Source organism: Hesperophylax consimilis, chromosome 24 (assembly GCF_061612785.1).
Source record: "Hesperophylax consimilis isolate HC1 chromosome 24, BYU_Hcon_1.0, whole genome shotgun sequence".
Taxonomy (NCBI): domain Eukaryota; kingdom Metazoa; phylum Arthropoda; class Insecta; order Trichoptera; family Limnephilidae; genus Hesperophylax; species Hesperophylax consimilis.
In genome coordinates, this window is record NC_142859.1 from 28,149,812 (window position 1) to 28,162,198 (window position 12,387).

At 30.7% G+C, this 12,387-nt stretch overlaps 1 protein-coding gene across 2 annotated transcripts in view; it reads left to right on the plus strand.

Annotated features, from left to right (window-relative positions):
* The first annotated feature begins 317 nt into the window (after window positions 1-317).
* Window positions 318-12,387, plus strand: part of LOC149412156 (kynurenine/alpha-aminoadipate aminotransferase, mitochondrial-like) — a 28,492-nt gene continuing 16,422 nt past the window's right edge. Inside the window, exon 1 of one of the 2 annotated variants that reach the window (XM_089646591.1) lies at window positions 318-667. In XM_089646591.1, coding sequence (XP_089502717.1) covers window positions 427-667 — 241 coding nt within the window. In that variant the 5' untranslated portion in view covers window positions 318-426. Of the gene's footprint in view, window positions 668-4,378; window positions 5,092-12,387 lie in introns of those variants that run through there. The other variant, XM_089646590.1, reaches the window with a different exon arrangement.

A 12,387-nucleotide genomic window follows, 5' to 3' on the forward strand; every position in this document is an offset into this window, starting at 1 on the left:
TGTAGACATGTAAATAAGTTTAATCTTATCAACACAATTACACTGATAAATTATTGTTGAATAATTATTTAATTTATAAAAAATAACCGAAATGCTTTCAAACCTCTAATTTGATATGAAAAATTAAAAGATTCGAAAAGACGCTGTGTTTTTTCTATTTCAGAAATAGTGTGATGATCATTTTGTATTAAATTAATCTGCACCTACTCTCTTGACTTTTGCCTACCAACTGTAAAAGATACAATATAATTTGGGCCATAATAATAATTGTAAATGATAAAAGTCTAAAAATAAATATTGCCGAATTAATTTTTAGCACGTAGTATTAAAAGTGAGTTGGCAAGAGGCGACACTGTTTTAATTTTAGGATTTAAAATTTGAACAGTTTTTTTTTAAATGAACCTTATTGTTTAAAGTGATTTTAAAATGTTTTCTAAAGTGCTCAGTTCTCAATGTTCCAAGTTCTTGAGAGGGTCTGGTGGTGGTGTAGTTCTTTCAAGAATTCTTCTACGTGAACGGAGGCGAGCTCTTTCATCGTATTCTGCATCAATTCCTCCGGATGTTGATGGTCCAGTTTCACAAGTGAATGGGAGGAGGATTTTGGACTATTCCAAGTACATCAGCAGGAGAGCTTCATTCAGAGAACCGTGCTTTATGAGAAATTTAAGTGAGTAAATCAAATCAGTATATTGATGTTCCTTCTTTTTTCGAGGGATAATATTTTGGGAAGTGACATTATATATTAAATGGAAAAAACACACTTTGTAATACACCACTATTTTGGTTGAATTATTGACTGACAGCCAACCAGGTTTCGTTTATCTCAAGCTTCATCAGGGCTATTATATTATCTAATTATAATTACACAAACACACAAATATTATATACACAAGAAAATATAACGAGAGAAAGAGACAAACAGTGAAGAAGACATCTTATTGGTGAGAGAAAGAGATACAAATAGAAAAGAGGGAGACAAGTTATTATAGGAGGAATGTTTCTTTGTTTGTTGCTTACGCGTTCCTATACCATTCATCCTTGATTCATCCGATAGCGATGAAAATTTTAAGGTATGTTCACTTATTAGTGCCAGATGAGTTTATATAATGACTTGAATAGTAGAAGAAGTAGGGGACTAGAATAAGATTCGTAGTCGAGTTAAAGTCCACATAATGTACTTTTTTTAACAGTTTTAATGAGGATTTCATGATAATACATAAATTAAAAGGTATATAAAGAAAAAAATAATCTCATTTCGGTAAAATGATACGTAAGTGATGAAGATGTAAGGAAAATATGTGACATGGAAGTGAATGGAGGAAGACATGGCTTCAAATGAAACAAATACTTCGTACAATACAATTAAATTATGTTAGACACTAGAATTTACAATCTCAAAACTTTACCCCAACCATTTATGAGTCCCCCAGCAACGCTGGGTACAGCTTGTTAATCAATAAATGCTTTTGTCCTGGAATCATTGAAACTGAATCTGAACCCTTAAATTAACATGTGCTTTATCTAATTATACAGGGATGTTTTTAATTTCATTGAATAATCGTTATCTTTAATTTGCCCTATAAATTTTGTCGGGTTGATCTGTTGTCTATACTTTATCCCGTTAACCCATTAACACATTTCTGTTTTCTATTATTTTCCCATAAAAAACCATCAGGTTTTTTCTGCTGTCCTTTATTTAACCTTTAAATTTACTTGGCGATTCTTTAGTCTTTCATTTGTCCTACTTAATGTCATTGTACTGTTGTCTTTGTTATCATAAGAATTTAATCAGTTTGTCCTAATGCAATTTATCAATATTTTTATGATATTTGGTTTGTTTTTAAATGATAATTAATTTATAATCAGATTTTCCTGGCGTCTCAAAGTTATCACTTAAATTTGATCGATTGTCTTGCTGACGTATCAATATAAAATTGTATATTTTTTCAAACAATTAGAGGATATGGCAGAGCTGAAAATTAAAGCAACATAATTAATGAATCCATTTATCAATACCAAAAGGACACAAATATTAAAATAAAATATTCCAGGATTGGTGTATTTAATCGGACCTCTTCATTACCAAGGAAGATGAATGATTTGGACTAACAGAACATTACCACGTCACACACGTAATGAGAATGAGAAAGTGACATCCGTACAGCTTTTAGCGGTCAATGTCACTTCATTTATGTTAAAGCGTGATAACAAAATGACAATGCTAATTAATGCATTCTAGGAGGTCAATTAAAAGTACGTTCATTATAACATTAGTATTTAAATTGTGTTTGAACTACCCACTCAAATAAAAGTTTTAAATGATTTTTTTTTTAAATTTGGTTTCACGCATTGAGGGTGAGCTTGGCCATGTAAAGTTCAGATGTTCTCCTAATAATTAACATTTTTTTCAAACTACAGTTACATCGAAGAAAGAAACTACAATATACTAAATGGGTAAACAAACGTACAGACACATCTGTATGTTTGTGAAGAGTGACTAACATAAACTGTACAGAACTGGCATAGTAGGTAATTAGTGATATTTAAAAAACAAACTGCGGTTATACAGATTGGATTAATTTAGGTATGATTTGAGATATCGGACGGATTTTCGGACAGCATTGCAGTGTCCATCATCAGGGCAGATGTGTAATCTGAAACGAAACGTTGGCTAAAGAAGTTGGCATAATACCCCAAAAACAAATCACTATAATGAGTCTAGTTTTTGGACTGTTAACTCGTGGTGGAATTCCATTGAATTAGATTTGAAATTTAAACAACTTTTGTATTTGGTACCACTTATTTATTTTCACCAGGGCCGGTTTCATCCTACTACGGATATTTTCAGACTGGTAGTTGAAATTCTTATGCTACGGAATTTATACAAACTTTGGCAAGGGTACACAACATGTCTCTATATAATGGATAAATTTACATTAACCGATACAGCAAATAATTGTAGATAAATCTACATATGATCATAAATAGAATAGTGTCTTAACAAAAACAGTACAGAGCCATTAATAGCAGGTATTCACAAAAGTATTAAAATAAGAACCTGTGTAGAGTAATAGCGAGTGTCCTTCGCTAATTAAAAGAACGATGTGTGTTGGAAATGTGTGATATTAAAATAAATTTTTAATATTGCAAACATTCTACATTATTTTTTATACCGTTTCACGGACTGAAAAAAGAAACAACAAACTTTATTAAAGGAAAGATTGGTTTCATTACTAATCTCAAAAACAACTCTACATTTAATGCTGTAAGGCATTTTCACTTTTGCAGTACAAACTTCGTTGTACACGTCAGAACTGTGGAGTCGCTTACAATAATGCTTATTGCCAACTATTCCGCCTACCGAGATACTGCGGCGCCACTGAAATGTTCCTGGAGGGACGAGTACACTCTTTCATCACAATCATGTAAAGCTTATGGCGCAGACTACGCCAATCAAGTAACAAAACCATCTGAGTCCCCTCTGATGGCTCTTTGGAGATGGGTGATGTGCAAATATACCTACTCCATAAAAGGATGTTTACACTCATTTTTGTGTTTATATTTTATCTTTTTTAACTAAAATTCCGCTTTTTGTGCCTATCGGAATCACCTATTTTTATTACTCTAATTATGTATATTATTTCAAATATGGAATGTATTGCATTGTACTTCTCTTGCAAACATTCTGGAATAAATTATTATTAATAATATTCAAACAGCTAAACGTTCTAACCTTACCTACAAACAGAGGATTTATGAATGTATTGGGATTGGCTATATGGGGCAATACAAGTGAAGTGAAACGTTTTTGAGTTAGGTTAGGATACTTGAGAGGGACATGTTATTACTTAAATATACATTCATTTTCATAAGGTACGTACACATAAATTTAGCAGTAATTTGGAATGGTTTCGACTATGTTTTAAATATCCCGAGCATTATTTAACAATAAATGCGTCTACTTTATTGAAAGCCAAAATTACAGAAAATATCTGATGTATAAAAATCCCGACCAGAACTTTCATTAACTGGTGAAACAAGTAACGTAATTGCATCGTGTAAAAAGTATTCCCGGGCTTTCGGCAACAGAGTTAGAAATAAAAATAAAACATTTAAAAAAATTTATGGGTACGGTTTTAGTAAAGTGTTCAAAGCCATACAAAAGACGATCGTGTTTGTTGCACTTGTAATAACTCAATTTTAAAAGACTGCTTAAAATGAGTAATAAACCAGATAATACCAGAAAATATTTCTAAAAAGACTGCACCGAACAACGGAATAAAAAACACACAGATAAGCGCCCTTCACCGATAAGGAACATAGTGAAAGTTTAATAACATACGCGCTAGCGCTTTTTAAAATCATTTCTGGATTCACAGCGTCGGAAGAACCAGTGCTAAAATAGTTATACATTATTTTTAATAATTACAATTTAAAAATTTTGTGTTTTCCGAAAACGATTGGCAAATATTCATAGATAAATAAAAAGTTTAATTTCAGAGCAAGATAAGATTGCCAAAATTATTCTAGATAGCCAGACAAAATCTAACCATATCAAATAACTGATAATAATTTGATAATCATTGGTGTTCGTGGAGGGTATCTCGTTCTTGACGCTTTTGAAAACGTGCACATAAATAGCACGGAATAGTGGCTATTAAAGACAGTGTTATTTGTTTTGATAACCAAATGGACATATTATATTCAAAGTTGTGAAGTAATTTTGTAAAGATAGTGAAAAAACGTTTGGTTACAGCAAAAAGTGGATTTTTATAGCATATTAATTTCGGAAGACACAGTTTGTGACGGGATTTTAATTCAGAAGTGTTGCAATGCTTTCAAGGAGTATTAGCTTAGGCTGCACCAAGTATGTGGTCCAAGTTACCGATGCTGCTAAAGTGTCTCTGATATGCAGAGAATCCGAAGATCTATTGAGATATAGTCGTCATGGCTTCTCATCGTCAGCAGCCCCGATTCCGGCAGCTGTTGAAGATCCAGGAGAAGAATTGAATAAGAGAAGGATCTTAGACTATACGAAATACATCAGCAAGAAATCTTTGCTCAGGGAACCATCTATTACAAGGACTTTAAGTGAGTAGTTTATCTATTTTTTTATGCCAATTAGACAAAGTTCTTGGTAGTCTAGGTCTAAATTTTGATAAAGTTGTGGTCAGGTTACCCTATATGGAAGACGTGGCGCTTAAAAAATCGATAACGAAATGTAATCTCTAGTTATTTCATTTATTTATCGTACTTCGTTGGCCAGACTTAATGTTTTTTCGAACAACATTTTGGACTATGGCATCAAAGATTGTGGAATATTGTGTGTTAGAAATGAGGCAGTAAAGTATATACACGAAGAGGAAAGTTTTGAGGTTAGGTACTTCACTGTTTATATTTGTGATCTATGTAGTTACACAACAAGATATACTCCCTTCAACCAAAGTTATCACGTCTAATTCTTGACCTCTCACCAAGGCAGTTGCAATTGAGAGAAAACAGATTTGTTTGCACTTTATGTGGTTTTGAACTCGTGACAGGAGTTAATACAAATTTTACATTTTTATTGTTCCTTAAAGTTTTTTCCCGTTAAACTACAATTAATAAGTTTTTTAAAAGGATTTATATGTTCAATTACAATGTAAATGTGTTTACAATTACTAATTATAAATACACATATTGTTGCTGCTTATATATAATACAACAAATATTGATTGATAGTGACGACTAATATGAATTATTTCTACTTTTGTGCCATGTTATCAGCATATATCTGTTTGGGAACTTACATTTTTTTATGTTACTTGGCAACGTATTGAATATTTTGGGCACGGTATATTCTAGGGTTCGCTGTCCGTATTTATTGTTATATTTTGGAACAAGCATAACATCATTCTTTGTGAATCTAGTGTTGTGTTCATGCTCCAATTTCTTTTTTATATTCACAGTCAGATATATGCTGAATAAATATTTTGTCCCATAGTAAGGCAAAATATTTAAGTTTCAATACAACAATGAAATGTTACGTCTCTGTAAAAAAATATTTTTGAAACCAATAATTTAAACTTTACTGATTTTTAAAGATATTAAAATTATAAACAACGCCGCACATAACAAATAAAAAGGTAATTAATTTAAATAAAAGACAATAAGAAAAATAATAATAAACTAAGATAAAAATGAATAATATATAAACAGCACATACCCAAATTAAGACTAAGAAAAAATAATATTTGTTATATACGGTGTATTATAAACTAGAAGTAAAAATAATACGTGTTAAATACGGTGTATTATGAACTAGAATTAAAAATAATATTTGTTATATACGGTGTATTATAAACTAGAAGTAAAAATAATACGTGTTATATACGGTGTATTATAAACTAGAAGTAAAAATAATACGTGTTATATACGGTGTATTATAAACTAGAAGTAAAAATAATATTTGTTATATACGGTGTATTATAAACTAGAAGTAAAAATAATACGTGTTATATACGGTGTATTATAAACTAGAAGTAAAAATAATACGTGTTATATACGGTGTATTATAAACTAGAAGTAAAAATAATAATTGTTATATACGGTGTATTATAAACTAGAAGTAAAAATAATACGTGTTATATACGGTGTATTATAAACTAGAAGTAAAAATAATACGTGTTATATACGGTGTATTATTATAAACTAGAAGTAAAAATAATAATTGTTATATACGGTGTATTATAAACTAGAAGTAAAAATAATAATTGTTATATACGGTGTATTATAAACTAGAAGTAAAAACAGGAGACTACTTGGTGTACCTACGTCAAATTTGGAGTCTATTTACTATATACGTTGTATTATAAACCAGAAGTAAAAACAGGAAACTACTTGGTGTACCTACGTCAAATTTGGAGTCTATTTACTATATACGTTGTATTATAAACCAGAAGTAAAAACAGGAAACTACTTGGTGTACCTACGTCAAATTTGGAGTCTATTTACTATATACGTTGTATTATAAACCAGAAGTAAAAACAGGAAACTACTTGGTGTACCTACGTCAAATTTGGAGTCTATTTACTATATACGTTGTATTATAAACCAGAAGTAAAAACAGGAAACTACTTGGTGTACCTACGTCAAATTTGGAGTCTATTTACTATATACGTTGTATTATAAACCAGAAGTAAAAACAGGAAACTACTTGGTGTACCTACGTCAAATTTGGAGTCTATTTACTATATAAGTTGTATTGTAAACCAGAAGTAAAAACAGGAAACTACTTGGTGTACCTACGTCAAATTTGGAGTCTATTTACTATATACGTTGTATTATAAACCAGAAGTAAAAACAGGAAACTACTTGGTGTACCTACGTCAAATTTGGAGTCTATTTACTATATACGTTGTATTATAAACCAGAAGTAAAAACAGGAAACTACTTGGTGTACCTACGTCAAATTTGGAGTCTATTTACTATATACGTTGTATTATAAACCAGAAGTAAAAACAGGAAACTACTTGGTGTACCTACGTCAAATTTGGAGTCTATTTACTATATACGTTGTATTATAAACCAGAAGTAAAAACAGGAAACTACTTGGTGTACCTACGTCAAATTTGGAGTCTATTTACTATATACGTTGTATTATAAACCAGAAGTAAAAACAGGAAACTACTTGGTGTACCTACGTCAAATTTGGAGTCTATTTACTATATACGTTGTATTATAAACCAGAAGTAAAAACAGGAAACTACTTGGTGTACCTACGTCAAATTTGGAGTCTATTTACTATATACGTTGTATTATAAACCAGAAGTAAAAACAGGAAACTACGTGGTGAACTTTCGTCACATTTGGAGTCTATTTTGTTGTATAACTTTTTGGTTTAACTGTTCGTTTTACAGTAAATCGAGTCCGAATTTAGGAATTTTTTAGGCCACTTTAAAAAAAAAGTTGCCAAGAGGTTTACCCGTTTAATATTAATAAAAATGCATTGAAGTGTAAACCCGGTTCTAAAAAAATTTTAACTATTTAATTTTCGATAAAAGTGAAAAAAATGTAAAAAAAACATCGAAATGCTCAGGTCGAAGAAAAATGTTTTATGGGATCCCTGTGTAGTAGATTCACCAGTTTCGTGCTTGTTGGTAGTACGAATTTCCAAACACTGTGTATGTTATATTATTCATTGGTATTTGTTTAAAAAAACAAATAAGCTAGATTAGTAAAAAAAAGATTAACATTGTTGAAAAAAATATATACACTCAGGTAAAAGGCACGACAATGTTTTTCTTTTTCAACAGCCCTTGAAGTGATTTTGCACGAAAACGGCGCTATACAAATCATACACATATTATTTTTATTAAGGAAGTTGTTTTCCATGCAATAAATTTATAAATATATAAAATAATAGTTAATTGAGGAAGAAATTAAAATATTTATAGAGGTTGACTTATTTGTAGCATTATTTATGAATTTACATTGAAGTCTTGTTATGAAGTCAATATTATTATTTGTATGGTGATAAAATTATAGAGAACAAGGTAAGAATAATTAAATATTAAAGTTGTTAGATTGGTGACCACAAGGTTGCCACAAGGTTTTACAGTGGTCCCGTTTTTACAAATTTCGCTTGCATTTCATCCAGAATATTTGTATCTTTAACTTAATATTAGGTAATTTACTTTAAAGGTAGACGACGTAATTAATTTATTATAAAAGTCATTATTATTATCAAGCCTAAAGTTTGTGTTAGACTTTACTAAACTGTGTGAAATGTGGTTCTGAATGATGAAAACTTGGAACAGGTGGATGAGTTTGTATATTTAGGACGTGTGTTAATGAGAGATGAAATGGCTGATAGGGAGATAAAATACAGGTAAATACAGAAAAAATCATTAATAAGCAAGCCAACAGTCCTCAGTGGAGCATTGATACCCACCCTGATATATGGTAGTGAGACATGGAACTGGCAGAGGAAGGATGAACATAGACTGTTTGTAGAAATGAGATCCATTATGTATGGTAAAACCATGTGGGATCGTATGATAATTGTGAAGATTCGCGATGAGTGCAAGGCTGATGATGGCGTAAGGAATAAGATTAAGAAAAAGATGCTTTGATGGTGGAAAAATTCGGGGACGCCTGAAGATGACGTGGCCGATGGCCTCCGTAGTCGAAGGGTAAGGCTCTGAGTGAAGATACTCTCGGTATCGCCCTGATTTAAGAATACCATTCAGAATAGAAAACTTGCTTGAAATGCTTTTGGCCGTATTTGGTAACCAGATATGAATAGCCAGATACTTTCCCACCTTCCTCCTCCCCATCTCCTTGCCCTCTCTACAACATTCAGCCTCACAATATACCCCAATTTGACATGCCATGGTCTCACTGTTCAGGCGGTTAGGAACAGTTTGGACTCTTACAGCTTAACATTAAAACAAAAACAAAAAAATGACACGATAAAGTGAACCACAAACTTGTCGGGCAATATCAAGAGATAGAATAACAGAAGGGTATGTATGAGACATTATATAAAAGCGAGTGAAGCAAGGAGTGTGTGTCAAAACCGGGTTTGGTGGTCCATCCTTTCTGCCTACCTCTGTCGAGAAATGGCGTGATTGGTTAATTGGTTATTATATTAACTTACCTCTCACAATTCGTCTTCAATCCATACATTTTCTTCAACGCTTCTTTCTCAGTTCATAAGCTCTACCTGTCAAAAATTACCTTACATCGTATCAAATCACTCTGTAAATCGTTAACCTTTTTTCTAGCTTTAATAGGTATATTATTACTAGTGAATACAGCATTAAGGCCTGCATCATGCATATTTTTATATGCGAATTTCCTCATCAGTATTTACATTTTACATCCTTCTTGAAAATGCTTCCTAAGCACAAAAATCATCTTCTAGCCTTTGCCCCCAAGAACTCTCTTTTCAAAACAAAAAAAAACACTGATTTTCCGATTCTCCTCTTTCAAATTCAATATATTTGGACTTTTAAATCAAATCATTCTGCATGTATTCTTGCCACAGATGCTGCGGATCTTTCATTCCATTTGATATAAGCATTGCATCATATTCGAAAGGAATGCAGTTATTATCTAGTATTCATCTGTAAAATAACATAATATGTAGTTTGCGTTGCGTAATATATTTATTAGCTGCGAATTTCCTTACACGTGTGTGATTCATTTTTAGACAAGATGCGCAATAATTTGCAGTTTCACAATCATAGTTTCGGGTCATCTTTGGAATTCCAAATATTAATCATGATAAGAGTTATGACCATTACAAGGTTCCGTGTTTGGTTAACTAAGCATATGATATTAAATGACCAGACAGTGACTTGCAGACGTATGTATTCAGAAACCTAAATATCGTATCTGTTTTTTCAGAGATTAAAATGATCCAATTCTTTCATAAGATCAAGGATGTAATTATCACGGATGTTTCTGAACTCATGTTAGACTTAAAGGAATTCAATGAAAGTATATAATGGGTATTTAATTATAAAAAGATTCATGTTTTTTTTTTTTAATTTTTGTTTTTTTTTTTTTTTATTTTTTTTTTAGGATAGTTTTATTTTTATTTATTTATTTAAGGAGAAAACAAAGATACAGACAGTAATTAAAAGATAATTTTGTACAACAATAACTTGAGAATTCGGCTGCTTCCTAACTATTTCTCACAGATTGACTGGTAGATTACAATTTTAAATATTTTTTTACATGTAAATAAGGAAAAAGTATAAAAGAAAATTATTTTGTATATAGATAATGCTCAAAGTCAAATAAAGTTTACAAATATTTTTTATACAAGTTTAGAAACAAATCGTAAAAAAGTACTTGAGAGTATAGTGAATGAAGTAAGTACACATTTTCTTTTTTTTTTATAGGAAAACAGACAATTTTAAATCTTGGACTTGAACACAAGAACTTTGCCTTTCCGGGGCGCTGCTTTACCAACTGAGCTAATGGAACCCTATTTTCTTCGTACATATTTCACTGTAACATGCTTTAAATAAGAACTACATATAATAAGAAAATTTCGTTTAAGAATCGCTAATATTCTAGAAAAGTCAAATGATGTCGCTGATTAAAATAAAATAGGATATTTTTTATCTTAGCTCAGTTTTTAGATCAGTGCCTAGTAAAGGCGAAGTTCCTGGGTGCGACAGTATATTTTTCTGATTTTTCTATTTAAAATTTTCGCTAATATTATCTTCAATAAATAAATATTAAAATTTGAGGTTTTTCTAATAAAGTTACAAAAAAATACTAAAAATTGCTGCTTTGTAATAAATATAATCTGTAAAGGAGTAGGAAGTGGGATAATTTCATGACTAAAGAACATTCTAAAGCAAAAGAAGGACCTGGTTTTTCCGTTGAGCACTTTCATTTGTCAACAAAACGTCAGCTATTTATCGATAGTTGATAAGCTAACATAAACATCACTATCTCATCGTTAATTGTATTGTTTGTTTTAAGCATCACAAATGAGCGTAAAGAAAACAACTACGGTATGGTCTAGTAATTAAACTGTTTTTTCCTCATTTTGAATAGTTTCCAAATGAGGAAAAAAAACAGTTTAATTGAATAGTTTCCAAATGAGGAAAAAAACAGTTTAATTGAATAGTTTTCAAATGAGGAAAAAAACAGTTTAATTGAATAGTTTCCAAATGAGGAAAAAAACAGTTTAGTTGAATAGTTTCCAAATGAGGAAAAAAACATAGTTTAATTGAATAGTTTCCAAATGAGGAAAAAAACAGTTTAATTGAATAGTTTCCAAATGAGGAAAAAAACAGTTTAGTTGAATAGTTTTCAAATGAGGAAAAAAACATAGTTTAATTGAATAGTTTCCAAATGAGGAAAAAAACAGTTTAATTGAATAGTTTCCAAATGAGGAAAAAAACAGTTTAGTTGAATAGTTTTCAAATGAGAAAAAAAACACAGTTTAATTGAATAGTTTTCAAATGAGGAAAAAAACAGTTTAATTGAATAGTTTCCAAATGAGGAAAAAAACAGTTTAATTGTGTGAAGAGTACTACAAAGATGTGCCATTAACAAACTTAGTTCCGTTCTCAATGTAATTTGAATTACAGATATCTACTCAACTATGTATCGAATGCAAGAATAAACTATCATTAAAAAAAATAAGCCAAAATGGCTGCCACATAAAAAAATACATGGAACCCATTTTAGGTGTATACTTGAGAGACAGAACCATTAAAAAGTATATTAGAAGCAAGCAAAGGTAGCCAACTTCAAATACTATCACAATATCTATGTTAAAATGGGAATTTAAAATTGAAAATTCAAATACAAAAAAAACATTTATTGCACAAAAATACAGAGTACAAAGGGTATGGCTTATAGGTTACATCCTATTTC